Source organism: Erpetoichthys calabaricus, chromosome 18, assembly GCF_900747795.2.
Source record: "Erpetoichthys calabaricus chromosome 18, fErpCal1.3, whole genome shotgun sequence".
NCBI classification, from domain to species: domain Eukaryota; kingdom Metazoa; phylum Chordata; class Cladistia; order Polypteriformes; family Polypteridae; genus Erpetoichthys; species Erpetoichthys calabaricus.
Genome location: NC_041411.2, coordinates 50,804,571 through 50,819,793, shown reverse-complemented (window position 1 = coordinate 50,819,793; position 15,223 = coordinate 50,804,571). Strand labels below are relative to the sequence as shown.

General features: G+C 37.7%; 1 protein-coding gene across 1 annotated transcript in view; it reads left to right on the top strand.

Annotated features, from left to right (window-relative positions):
* The window catches only part of adad2 (adenosine deaminase domain containing 2), a 103,588-nt gene that overhangs the window by 58,917 nt on the left and 29,448 nt on the right, over positions 1-15,223 (top strand). The window contains 5 exon segments of the mRNA XM_051921376.1: positions 4,367-4,517; positions 4,666-4,854; positions 4,908-5,055; positions 5,057-5,115; positions 5,856-6,026. Coding sequence (XP_051777336.1) covers positions 4,367-4,517; positions 4,666-4,854; positions 4,908-5,055; positions 5,057-5,115; positions 5,856-6,026 — 718 coding nt within the window.

Genomic DNA, 15,223 nt, shown 5'->3' with positions numbered 1-15,223 from the left:
TTGTCCAGTATGAAGGCATTGGGAGCTGCAGCCTACTGTGGGAACAATGGGCTTAAAATAAATGTATAGGAGTGTTAGGAGGGGGACAACAAACCTGTATAGCTAAACATTTGATTAAATGTCACCATTTCAGGATACAAAAATGCCCTTTTTTGGCATGTAGCAAAAGTGCCTGACTCATGTTACAAAAGTTCCTTAAAAGTTACAAATGAGCCCTTTTTAGGTTACAAAAAGGCCCTAATATCTGTATCTTCCATATTTTTTGTGCCCATTTTTGTAGATTTTTCTTTTAACTTTACATCAAAGTTACTGCTTAAATGTACTTCCTGGTTCTCAGTTTTAACACACATTCTATAATATGAATATGCATCACGTGATTTTTGGAAACCATGTGACATAAGGAAAACTGGAATATTAATAGAAACACAGCATGAAAGTCAACATATGCCATCGAACACTTGGGTACAGTATGTGTCTTTTGAAAATGTACAGTACCTTGATAAATTTTATTTGTTTTAAGACTGGACACTGAATTTCTCCACCTCAGACCATTGAGGTGGTGGCGGCGCCTATAGATTACTGGTCGCTAATTTCAGTGGTAGAGGAAACGCCACTATTGGTAATAGTGTTCCACTACACGGGCTTAAGAATTTGATAGGGCTGCCAGACACTTTTCTTGGTTGATTTTCCAATTACAAATACTTCTCAGTACATACAAAAGTCTGAAGATTGTACTCCTTGGTCTTGTCTGTTTTAGTTATGGTTTCATGTATTATTATTATTCTTGTTACAATGATGTGATTTGGAAATGTGATATTAAACCGGTGATACTTAGTTGAATTTATGAATTAAACCAAGTAATTTTACATATTAATGTCATTAAGCAAATGCTATATTGATGTTACAGTTCTTACAATTTCACTGTACTCTGCACATGTGATGATAATGATGGTATAAACCTATAAAGCAGTAGCTGATTAAATTATTTGCAGCATTATTATTTGCATTTTTTCATGAATGTTAATCCAACAAACAGAGAAGTACTGAAGAGTTTTGCCTCAAAAGGCTTACATTTTAATAGTTGAATCTGTCCATAATTTAGGCGTTATCTTTGAGATGGATTTGACCTTTGGTTGTTACATTTTGTAAGCTTTGTAAAATCTATATTCTCCTGCCTAGAAATATTACACACTTAAAATAATGACACTCTCCCTTAAGAAATTAAAAAGCTAATTCATTAATGTGTTTCAAGATTGACCAATGCAATGCATTTAAGTCATTCCAGTTTTAATTATTCAGTTTTACTACATGGTAACAAAGATCATTAAACATCAACTTTATTCATAGCACATTTTCATAATGTGTGACGCTTAAAGTGCTTTAGAAGTAGTACAAAAAACACTAGTTTTAAAAATGGTTAAAATGGTAAAAGTTAATTTCCATTTGATTAACATATGCTGTTGTCATCAGAATGCCACAAAACTAGAAAAATAGGAAAACTAGAAAATCTAGCTGGCAAGGATGCTGGAGGAAGTAAACCTCAAGGGTTTCCAAAGCCAAAAGACCAACTAGGCACATATGGAAATTTTATTGTATTTATTTGTTATGAAGTATTTCAGTTATTAACTGTGTATAATAAAAATACCTAGAATGCTGTCATCTTTAACAGTATTGTCTTTCAAACTTTCCAGTCATATAAGATTTTGTTATTTCTAGGAATTAGAATATTAAATGGACTGATGTTACATTATAGAGTAACTTGTAGACCTGCATTACATATTTTCAGTGTACCTATCAAGTATATGACGTGCTTTTACTACATTAACGTATTTTACAGTTTATGCTCTTTAACATTAGTTTGCCTTCAACAACCAAATGAATGACATAAATTTAGCATTTGCATAATCGTATTTAACAATGAATCTATGCCATTTCACAAATACTCTTGATTGGAATAATTGCGGGACTTTGTGTTTAGAAACACTAAAAACATTTTATTTTGATATTAATAAATGGACCTCCTGGTGACTTGATCAGTTTTTGTTTATTGCTTACTACCAGAAACTTGGCAGTTCTACTACTGAATGAAATTAGTAACATTTTATTTGAAGGAGTTGGCATTGGAACCCCCGAGAATGGCCTGGACCTATATTTTGACTTATTAATGCTCATATTTGAGGGCGAAGCTTCTCGGAGTATGTGCTGCCATAAAGATATGATCCACTTGAATAGTTTGTAGAGCTTTGTGAAGATGGTGGGTAACTTTCACAGAAATAGTGCAGTCGTGTCTTGTTTTCCTTGTGCATTTCTAAATTTTGCATTGTTATTGTTGCGGTGCAAGTCTTAAAGGTCCATGATGAAGTGTGCTTGGAGCACTGTCCACATCAAAGGCGGAGTGTACAAATACCTAGATGTGTTTTAAGGTCATCAAATCACTGCCTAAATTCTTGCTGTAAGATCTCAATGGCAGAAACATAGATACAGTAGATGGAACTTTATTTGTCCCTAGGGGGAAATTTTGGCTTTTTACAGAAGCTCCTTAAATAAATAACTAATAAACATACACTTTAACACTGAATATAGTATATTTTTTCTCAATGTGCTATGTTCTCCAATAAAACTGTGATTATATTCCAGGGCAAGATTCAACCTGCGAACGCTGCAATCAAGTTCCGGCCTCACTGGGCCACATGTTTTGGTGCTGCACCAAATTAACATCATTTTGGACCAAAATCTTTAAATGCCTTTCAGACAGCCTTGGTGTCACAATCCCTCCTAACCCATTGACAGCTGTGTTAGGTGTACTTCCAGATGGGCTTAAAGTGGAGAAGGACAAACAAACTGTAATTGCCTTTACTACACTACTGGCACGTAGACTTATTTTGCTCAATTGGAAGAATCCTAACTCACCTATTCTAAATCAGTGGGTAACTCGTGTTATACTATTTGAAACTGGAAAAAATCAAATTTGCATTTAGAGGATCTGTACAAAACTTTTTCAAAACCTGGCAGGATCTAATCAATAACAGTTTAGAAATAAGCATTTAATTTGAGGATGCAGGTTCTCTCCCCTATTTTTACTCCATTTATCTTTATTCATTTACTATTTTATCTATTCACTTATTTTTTACTATTTACACTGCTGGCGGAGCTCTCTTTCTCAGGGGTGGGGGTTGATTTGTTTTCAAAAACTTTTTTTTTTTTGTTAAAACTTGAGTTGTGAGTATGGAATGTTATTTGATTTTAATAAAATCAATAAAATTAAAATTAAAAAAAAACTGATTATGGAAAGTGACTTAAAACATAGTAACAAGTGGTGTGCCTGCAGTTTCAGAGTGAGCATGTTCTGGCTCTTGTATGATGTCAACAACAATGCTAGGTCAATTACTCTTTTGAGATTATTAAGCCAGGAACCTGCTGTCCACCCTCCTTCATAAACGTTCTGATTGACCCTCTCAAGTCAAAAAAATCTCTCAAGAATCCTGCCTCCGCTAAGCCAATCTAAGCATTTGTCATTGATATCGTGCTGTCATCAAGTGCTAACTAATAGGCACGGGAACTTGTCAGTTTGACACCAGCTGATCGTATATATGGTCTGATAACTCAGTAATCTGCTCTGCCGCAGTATTTGAAGACCGACTCGAGCCTCTTAGCAATGCCAACCTTCTCTGAGCTGAGATATGCAACTTGAAAAATGCAACCTTTCAGAAACTGTATTTCTGTAAATGTTTTCCTGGCTCATCGAAGTTAAAGTAACTCTTAATCCCCCGTACCTAGCATACTGCTCTGCAGTGTGTAGTAGAGTAATGCAGCTTAAGGTTATATTCCTTAAGGACCACATCTTTTCCCTTGCAGATCAGATAAGGAACTGTAGCATTAAACATGATGGAGAAAATAGTCTGTTGTCCACTTCTCTTGAAACTATCTGTATTCTACCTGTATGTTAACTTTTAGGTTTAGAAATTGAACGTATTGTTAAGAACTACTAACATACAGCTGTCATTTGCAGGCTAGCCAACAACAGTTTTCTTGCATTCAGGAATGGATCTTCCTTCAGGGTGTTTCTGGTTCACACACAGGGGCCCTTGACAATTTTGTCTTTTATTTTTGGAATTCCATGGAGCATACAAATGTCTTACAACAGATATAGGATACATTTCACAAGTAGGCATGAAAATTGATAGAGGACTAACTGTCAAATCTGTTTGGTCTATGATGATTAGCATATCAAAAGCATTGTGGTACTTCATCTATTATTTACTACAAATTAGTAAGTATATTACCAGGAGAAAATGACCTATAGTATTTACTGCATCAGATTCTGCTTTCTTCATCCTGCTCACTGGTGACTCTTGTTTCTTTGTAGAGAGTTTCAATGAGTGTGGACAGAAACAAGACTATTATCAGTGCATTGCTTTGGGAACTGGAGATGCATGCTGCAGTGATTGGTTGTCATACTCTGGATGCATTGTTCATGATTGTCATGCCATTGTCATTGCTCGACGAGCTTTAAAAAGGTATGCACGGCTAATGAACACATGCTGCTTTTGTAGGGGCAGCGTGCATAATACATTTGATTCTGCTTTTTTGTAGGGTGAAACAAAGAAATAAAATTTCTTACTGTAGCTTATACAGCAAATGCTGATTCTGTCTTGTTTTCTACAGATTCCTCTTCAAGCAGCTCTTGCTTTACTATTGCGGAGATCCTGAAGTCCAAAATAATTCTTTATTTCACAAGTCTAATGATACCTCACTGCTGTGCTTTAAGCCAGGGACCTTCCTCCACTTGTATACCAACATAATTCCACCATGGACCACCTCATTGCATTTTGAAGTAAGATTGGTTGTAGGCAGGTGGGGAGAAATTGTTGATATGATTTCCACTGACTATTTCTGATTCTCTGTAGGAATAATCCCAAGTCTTTGAAGTTGCAGTGTTATGTCCATGGCTTACTCATAAATGTAATCAATCAAAATCCCAAGATATCTGCTTCCCGGATCTGCTGCATGTCTGGTTCTGACAAACTAACACGCTGGTCAGTGCTGGGGGTACAGGGGGGCACTGCTGAGTCACTTCATCACACCATTTTATATTACCAGCCTTGTTCTGGGTAGGTAAACCAATGGTTTGCTAAAACATGGTCACAAAAAGTTCTTATGGCCAATACGTGCATATACACTGATCAGCCACACCATTAAAACCACTGACTGTAGTACCAAAATGGTTCAAGGCAGGACAACCGGTGAACCAGCAACAGGACCATGGGCGCCCAAGGCTGATTGATGCACGTGGTGAGTGAAGGCTAACCCGTCCTGGTCCAATCTCACAGAAGAACTACTATAGCACAAATGGCTTGATAAAATTGTTCAGGAAGGGTTTGGGGGATGTGACAAAAATTTCAAGATGTTGACTTGGTCTTCAAACTCCCCAGGTCTCAATCCAATCAAGCATCTGTGAGATGTGTTTGGAAAAACAAGTCCAATCCATGAAGGCATCCTACCTCATAACTTAAAGTACTGAAAGGATCTGCTGCTAACGTGTCATTGCCAGATATCACAGTGCACCTTCAGGGATCTTGTGGTGTCCCATGTCTCAATGGGTCAAAACTGTTTTTGTTGCGTGAGGGGGACCTAAACAATATAAGGCAGGTGGTTTTAATGTTGTTGCTGATCGGAGTATGTAAAGTATAATTGGAGTTACAACTTGTATAAAAAGAAAATATTCCTGTTTTGCAGGTGGCTTGTTCATTGTATTTTGAAAGTTTGTATTAAATTCTGCTTCTTTATATTCTAGGAGACAAGAGTCACAACATAGAACATGTTTCAGAGGGTTATTAACTTTCGGCTAGGTGAAGGCCCATTGATGAAGCTGCCATATCATTCACTATAAGTCACATCTACTTCTTCCCTGGGGGCAATGTAATGCATGATACCAGTAACTCTGATGAAAGACTGAGTTTGAATTGGTGTACTGGGGATGAAGCGATTGAGGTTATAGACAGCACAACTGGAATGATTCATGAAACGTGAGTATAAACTCATTGTTGGCTGCTAGAAGTCTTGCAGCATTCTGTGGTGGTTTTTGGAAAATGACATTAGCTGACTAGACAGCAACGAACATGCCAAGCAACATCAAATTTAAACATTTGCCATTGTAATTTCTCCATCTCCTTTGCCAACTGTTGCATAATGAATCCATTGTTCTTTCTGATCATTAGTTCATATCACTTTCCTCACAATCTGATTTATAATAATAATCAAATGTTACATACATGTTGGTTAAACAAGAGTATAAGAGTGTTTGTTTACTGTTACTGACACATAAAAAGTATTCATTTTTATTTCATCAAGCAGAAGTAGCATATGTCTCTGACAGTCTTCAATTTGGTTTAATTTGTTATGGTATGGGAAAAGGCAGTGTGAAAAATGTACCTTGGCACATGCTACTAACATGAAACAGGCATATGAGAACATAATTAGTTTTAGAAAACATTCACTCTCAATAACATAAGTGAAATATCTGGAGATCTAACAGTGATTCATCTTTTGCCAGGTTTGCAGGTTGGTTAAACCAAACACGGTTGTTTTTTTTGTGTAAGTGGAAGAGTATAGGGAAAGAAGAACCATTTTTGTTTAGAAAGAGTGACCAAAATGTGCAGAACCGTTTGTTTAGAAAGAGTGAACCAAAATATGCCTCACTATTTTCAGAAAAGAAGAACGTGGTTAATAGTCTACTCTTTGGCCCTAAAAAAGTTTACCCTCTTATTCTACATAACAAACTTGGACTTGTGAAAAGCAAAGAATAAAGCACAAATAGGATTTATGTACATGAGAAATGATTTCCCTTGTTAGTGATTTAAAGATTAAAGAAGGCATTTGAGGGTCCTCAGATCAGTGAAGTGTTTAAAAAGTTGATAAAGAGATGAATAAAGTTGAGAAAGCCACTTGGCAGTACTTAAAAGTGTCTGCAGAAATGTTTTGGGAAATTCTATGGATAAAAACTATCCTGAAATAGCGAGTGACTTTCTCAAGTCATACAATACAATTGTGTGCAATGTGTCATTGGAAAAAAAATTCTTGAACTCCCACATAGACTTTTTCCCTGAAAACCTTAGTGCAGTCAGTGATGAACATGGTGAACAATTTTCACCAGGACATTTCCAACATATTTGCTGACTATTGCTAGTCTAATAAGAAATGCCCCTGAGACGAAGTACAGCAGAAAATCAAAAACTTTCTAAATTATACATGTAATTTTAATAAACTTGCATATATTTTCAAATTTACATTGTACATCACTTAACTTTGCCTGATAGATAAATTCTAAAAACATAATTTAATTCAGCACACAAAGTACTATAAAATTCAAGTATTTTCACCTGCAGGACTTTTTTTTTTGTTCTGGTTTTGTTGACTAGCGTTGGAAAGATAAAGAAAAGTAAAGTTTATGAACTTGTGTATGAAGTAGCAACTATTAATAATACAGCGAGGCAAATAAGTCTTGAACACACTTACTGAAATTTAATATTTAGTAGAAAAGCCTTTGTTGGTAATGACCACTTCAAGATGCCTCCTGTATGGAGAAACTAGTCGCATGCATTGCTCAGGTATGATTTTGGCCCATTCTTCCACATAAACTGTCTTCAAATCTTGAAGGTTCCAGGGGGCTGTTCTGTGAACTCTGATCTTCAGTTCTTTCTGTAGATTTTTAATTGGATTCAAGTCGGGGGATTGACTGGGCCATTCTCTGTGTTTGGGATTATTGTCTTGCTGAAATGTCCACCCTTGTTTCATCTTCAGCATCCTGATAGATGGCAGTAGATTCTTATCAAGAATGTCCCGGTACATTTCTCCATTCATCCTTCCTTCAATTTTATTAGGTCTGCCTGTACCATATGCTGAAAAACAGCCCCAAGCCATGATGTTCCCACTTTCAAACTTCATTGTTGGTATGGTGTTTTTGGGGTGATGTGCAGTGCCATTTCTCCTTCAAACATCCAAAGAGTTCAATTTTGGTCTCATCTGACCAGACTATATTCTCCCAGTATTTCATTGGCTTGTCCAAATGTTGTGCAGTAAACTTTAAACGAGCTTCAGCATGCTTTTTCTTCAGCAGTGGAGTCTTGCACTGTGAGTGTGCATAGAGGCCAAGGCGGTTGAATGCATTACTTATTGTTTTCTTTGAAACAACTGTGGCCTACTAATTCCAGGTCTTTCTGAAGCTCTCCACAAGTAGTCCTTGGATCTTGGATGACTCCTCTGTCAGAAATCTTGCGAGGAGCACCTGGCTGTAGTCGGTTTATGGTGAATTATGTTCTTTCCACTTCTGGATTATGGCCCCAACGGTGGTCACTGGAACATTCAGACGTTTAGAAATCCGTCTGTAACCAATGCCATCAGTATGTAAATATATTTACTGAGAAAAATGTTGACGCGTTCAATACTTATTTCCCCGCTGTATATACATGTCTGTTTTTTAGTCTTTACAGATTAACTTGAAATACCACCACTGATGTTGTATAAATGCAGTATGTATTTTGTCATTCATTTTGTATTTCACATTATCTATGGCCAGATGACTCCTGTTACCTGGGATTAGAATAGGTTTGCACTTGTATGTATGCATCGGACTTCCAATATAACTCGGAGTCCTGCCACGTGCAAAAGTTTGCTGACGACATTGCTATCGTGGGCTGCATCAGGAGTGGGCAGGAGGAGGAGTATAGGAACCTCATCAAGGACTTTGTTAAATGGTGCGACTCAAACCATTTACACCTGAACACCAGCAAAACCAAGGAGCTGGTGGTGGATTTTAGGAGGCCCTGGACCCCATGATCATCAGGGGTGACTGTGTGCAGAGGGTACAGACCTATAAATACCTGGGTGTGCAGCTAGATGATAAATTGGACTGGACTACCAATACTGATTCTCTGTGCAAGAGAGGACAGAGCCAGCTATACTTCCTTAGAAGACTGGCGTCCTTCAACATCAGCAATAAGGTGCTGCAGGTGTTCTATCAGACGGTTGTGGCGAGTGCCCTCTTCTACGCAGTGGTGTGCTGGGGAGGCAGCATAAAGAAGGACGCCTCACACCTGGATAAACTGATGAGGAAGGCAGGCTCTATTGTTGGCATGGAGCTGGACAGTTTGACATCCGTGGCAGAGTGACGGGCGCTCAGCAGGTTCCTATCAATTATGGAGAATCCACTGCATCCACTAAACAGTGTCCTCTCCAGACAGAGGAGCAGCTTCAGCGACAGACTGCTGTCACTGTCCTGCTCCACTGACAGACTGAGGAGATCGTTCCTCCCCCAAACTATGCGACTCTTCAATTCCACTCGGGTGGTAAACGTTGACATTATTCAAACTTATTGTCTGTTTTTACCTACATTTTTATTACTCTTTAATTTTTTTTTTTAATTTATTATCAATCTTCAATATTGTTTTTTGTATCAGTATGCTGCTGCTGGAGTATGTGAATTTCCCCTTGGGGTTAATAAAGTATCTATCTATCTATCTATCTATCTGAAAGGAGGTTGCCATCAGGAAGGGTTATCCAGCTGTAAAACCTTCTGTGTCAGTGCCCCCAAATTTAAGAATGATCTCAGAAAATTGCTGTAGGACTGGGGGGGGAGAGTGCAAAAGAGAGAAAGAAAGAGTCAGTATGAGAGTACTACTGTATGGCCAGATTACAACAGAGAAGAAAATAAAACAATTCATGAATGAAGAGCCAAGAGAAAATGAACCTTTGATGCCTTGCAGTATTTAGTAGTTCAGAAATACAAAGACCTGTTTTTCTATTCCTGGTTGGTTGGCATTTTTTGGCAGGATTTATACATCTACTGTACATCAGTAGGTATCCACTTAAAAAGGACATTTTGATACATCAATATTTAGGGGTTAAAACAACTCTTGCAAGAGAAAAATGAAATATTCCAAAATCTAAGAAATACTTTGGATTTAATTGGAAATTGGTGACATTATAGAAAGAAAATTGTCTGACCTGCGTGTTTTTTATGTTTTGATAATGCTATACTGAGTAGGCTGTGCTAATGTGGCATGTACATTGACAGTACAGTGCAGGCTGAAGACTAGTATAAGGGCCAATCTTAGAAAATTAATGCTTTAAGTTAAACTCATACTAGTGTTTGCTTAAGCAGAATTAAATACAATCTTATTATAGCTTTAGAATATAGTCTTTTACCCCCTGTAAGTTAATTTAAAATAACTTTCCTCCTATAATTTGCAATACAGTTTAACTGAGTCAGTTTGTGTTTGGAATTAGTCCCTTAGCTAGCAGGGACTGAAAGACCCATTTACAGCATGAAATTGGGATATGCATACATTTTTCTGACTGTTTAGAAATGGTTCAACTGAATAAAGCTTAAAGAAATGAAACAAGATTTATAAGCAATAAACAGAATTTTCCTTAAACATAATCTTTTCTTTTGCTACATCGTTTTTCTCTATTTTTGTGTGAAACTATTTTACTTTGGATTATTACTGATGTTTTTTTACTTTACGAAGTATTTATACGAAATATACAAAGATATTTTGTCTGTGGAACCATTTCAACGTTTAAAGCTATTGCTGAATCTCATTTGCAAACTCATTTGCTACTGAATTTTGGTAATTTTTGGTAAACGCAACTATAATTAGGACAGACAGAGGTGCCACTCGGCACTAAGTTTGGGGCTTTCTGGTTTATGCAAATGAATGTCTCCAGAAGAAGTAATGGGCAGGGCTCACATAGTGGCACTGACCTACAGGGTGGATTTAGGAGTGAGGAAGAGGAGGTGCACTGGACAGGAAAAAGATGTGTAATGTAAAGTCATTTCTGAAGGAAAAGGAGGAAAGTTTGACAAAGCGTAAAAGGTTTTATGGGTGAGAATCAAAGCTACATCTGTTCGTTAATAGGCAAGCGTGTGCGGTTTCTTTTTTTGATGCATCACGCTGTATTATTTCTTAGTACTTGCTCTGACCCCAAGCCTCACCCAGGGTGGAAAAGTTAGAAAGTTATATACTGAAACTTGACTTAGGATGCGAGGTATCGATGTGTACAATTTTAAGTCTGCGCTTGAAAAGTAAAGCTGTGAATGAGGAATACACAAACAAAACAGATTGTGCTATAATAAAAAAAAAAAAAATCCTAGGATGATACGTGACTTTTTCAGAGAGATCCTTTCATGTCCCACGAGACGAGACATTGTGCCAAGAGATTTAACCACACCCGGGGCCAGGAAATAAAAAACAGGGTAGATGACAAAGTAGAACGTCGTAAAGAATTTAAAAATGCTGGCACGATACACTTGCAGAGCAGGTACTAAAATTCAAAAGTCTCAAAAAAATGATAATAAAGATTGCATTAGCACAGACAAATGGAAATTATTACACGGTGAAATAACGGAACAGTAAAAAGAGATCAAATATATTGTTCGGATTTAAATTTTAAAGTTGGAGACTTGTAGATCGTCTAATTCTCGTTGCCATCGGGGAAAAGTATTGTTTCTTCCCAATGAGGAGGCGTATCCGCGAGAATTAAGATTTGTAGTTTGGTGAAATCCACATACGCGAGCAGCAGAGATGCAAAGTGGCTGGCACATAGCGCAGGCTAGGGGGGTTGGTGAGCGAAGCGAGCAGGGGGCAAAGCCCATATATATATATATATATATATATATATATATACAGTAATCCCTCCTCCATCGCGGGGGTTGCGTTCCAGAGCCACTCGCGAAATAAGAAAATCCGCGAAGTAGAAACCATATGTTTATATGGTTATTTTTATATTGTCATGCTTGGGTCACAGATTTGCGCAGAAACACAGGAGGTTGTAGAGAGACAGGAACGTTATTCAAACACTGCAAACAAACATTTGTCTCTTTTTCAAAAGTTTAAACTGTGCTCCATGACAAGACAGAGATGACAGTTCCGTCTCACAATTAAAAGAATGCAAACATATCTTCCTCTTCAAAGGAGTGCGTGTCAGGAGCAGTGACACTCACAGAGATAGAGAGAAAAGCAAACAAATCAATAGGGCTGTTTGGCTTTTTAAGTATGCGAAGCACCGCGGCACAAAGCTGTTGAAGGCGGCAGCTCACACCCCCTCCGTCAGGAGCAGACAAAGAGATAGAGAGAGACAGTTTGTTTTTCAATCAAAAATCAATACGTGCCCTTCGAGCTTTTAAGTATGCGAAGCACCGTGCAGCATGTCGTTTCAGGAAGCAGCTGCACAAAAGATAGCAACGTGAAGATAATCTTTCAGCATTTTTAGACGAGCGTCCGTATCGTCTAGGTGTGCGAACAGCCCCCCTGCTCAATCCCCCTACGTCAGGATCAGAAAAAGTCAGCGCAAGAGAAAGAGAAAAGTAAGCTGGGTAGCTTCTCAGCCATCTGCCAATAGCGTCCCTTGTATGAAATCAACTGGGCAAACCAACTGAGGAAGCATGTACCAGAAATTAAAAGACCCATTGTCCGCAGAAAACCGCGAAGCAGCGAAAAATCCGCGATATATATTTAAATATGCTTACATATAAAATCCGCGATGGGTGAAGCCGCGAAAGGCGAAGCGCGATATAGCGAGGGATTACCGTATGTGTGTGTGTATATATATATATATATATATATATATATATATATATATATATATATATATATATATATATATATATACACGACCGGCCTGATATGCGAACAACTTGATTTACGACCAAAATTTTTGTTTTGATTTACGACCAACATCTTACGTTACGACCTGAATGCGGTCACGTGTATCCGCTTGCATGATTGTAAACAAACAGCCAAGAGAATTGGTAAGCGTCAATCGGAGCCCAGATACATGTGTTTGTGGACGTAATTTCGGTCAGTGCAGTGATTTGTATATTTTTTTTCGATAATTGCTAAGGAAGGAAGAGAAGGTAACGAAGGTAAAGTAAGCGATCACAATCGAAACGAAGAAGGAAATTGTGCGGAAATATGAGAGTGGTGTTCGTGTGACCAATCTCGCTAATATGTACAGCATGTCGAAATCCACCATCTCGACAATTTTACAAAGAAAAGATTTGTATAAGGAGGCTCCTTCCAAACAATAACCACCTTCCATTTCATTCTCCTCCTCCTCCCTTCCTGCAGCCCAAAGATGTCAACTTAAATGGTGAATACAGTATGAAATTGTTGTTTCTGGTAGGCTAGGCACCTTTTATAACTTTTTGGTTAGTACATTAGAAAAATTATTGGTGTTTTGGTAAATTATGCACATTATACAACCCTTTTTTATTATGAAAAGTTTAAGCAAGTGTTGCTGTGGGAGGTTCGGAACGCATTATGGGTATTTCCATTATTTCTTATGGGAAAAATAGTCTTGACTAACAACCAGCTTGAGTTACAACCAGCCCACTGTATATGTGTGTGTGTATATATATATATATATATATATATATATATATATATATATATATATATATAAGATAGATAGTCAGGGGACTATGATAGCCATTCCAGAACATAGTACTTCTCCCTCTGCATGAATGCCTTTGTAGATTTCGAACTGTGTTTTGGGTCATTGTCTTGTTGGAATATCCAACCCCTGTGTAACTTCAACTTTGTGACCAATGCTTGAACATTATCCTGAAGAATTTGTTGATATTGGGTTGAATTCATCCAACCCTCAACTTTAACAAGGGCCCCAGTCCCTGAACTAGCCAGACAGCCCCACAGCATGATGGAACTTCCACCAAATTTGACAGTAGGTAGCAGGTGTTTTTCTTGGAATGCGGTGTTGTTCTTCCGCCATGCAAAGCGCTTTTTGTTATGACCAAATAACTCAACTTTTGTCTCATCATTCCAAAGCACTTTGTTCCAAAATGAATCTGGCTTGTCTAAATGAGCATTTGCATACAACAAGCGACTCTGTGGCGTGAGTGCAGAATGGGCTTCTTTCTCATCATCTGGCAATACAGATGTTCTTTGTGCAAGTTGTGCTGACTTGTAGAATGATGTACAGATACACAGTCTCCAGCAAGATGTTCTTGCAGGTCTTTGGAGGTGACCTGTGGGTTGTCTGTAACCATTCTCCCAATCCTGCGCATATGCTGCTCCTGTATTTTTCTTGGCCTGCCAGACCTGGGTTTAACAGCAACTGTGCCTGCGGCCTTCCATTTCCTGATTACATTTCTTACATTTGAAACTGACTGTTTAAGACTCAGAGAGAGCTTTTTGTAGCCTTACCCTAAACCCTGATACTAACAATCTTTGTTTTCAGATCTTTTGAGAGTTGCTTTGAGGATCCCATACTGTCACTCTTCAGAGGAGAGTCAAAGGGAAGCACAACTTGCAATAGATCACCTTAAATACCTTTTCTCATGATTGGACACACCTGTCTATGAAGTTCAAGGCTTAACGAGCTAATCCAACCAATTTGGTGTTGCAAGTAATCAGTATTGAGCAGTGACATGCATTCAAATCAGCAAAATTACAAGGGGACCCAAATTTTTGCACAGCCAGTTTTTCACATTTGATTTAATTTCATACAACTAAATACCGCTTCACTAAAAGTCTTTGTTTGGGAAACACCCCAGTACTCAGATGTCCCTAGGAAATGAAAGACATATCACTGTTTTCTTTTTTGTTGAAAGTAGAGTAAATTATTATGCAGGCTGACAGGGGTTCCCAGACTTTTTCATATGACTGTATGTATATGTATTGTATATATTTTAATAATGTGTGTAGTACAGTGGCACAATGGTAGGCTTTGCTGCCTCACAGGTCTATTGTCTTGGGTTGAAATCCCACTCTTAGTCATTGTCGGTGCATATGCTCCCCATGTTTGTATGGACTTTTCTCTTGGTACTCTAGTTTTTCACTTGCATGCATCGAAAGATAAGAAGCTTATGTTAACTGTTGATTGTCTTAACTGTGCATGGGTATGTGCATGAGTAAGCCCTACAATAAAACTGACGCTGAATCCAAAGAGAGTTCCTGGTTGTGTTTTACTTATTAATTAATTAATTCATTTATTCATCTGTCTGTTGCTGCTGGGATAGGCTGTGGGCCTCTATGGACCAGAACTGGGTTAAGCAAGTTTGAGAATATTACATATGTTAAAAGTATTAAACTGCATATTCTGTACATTAAATAAATCATAAATAATCATGAAAATTCAGTGTAAGACAAAAATGGCCAAGTCTTTATATATTGAAAACATTTTATAATGAGTTTCAAAAGATCAT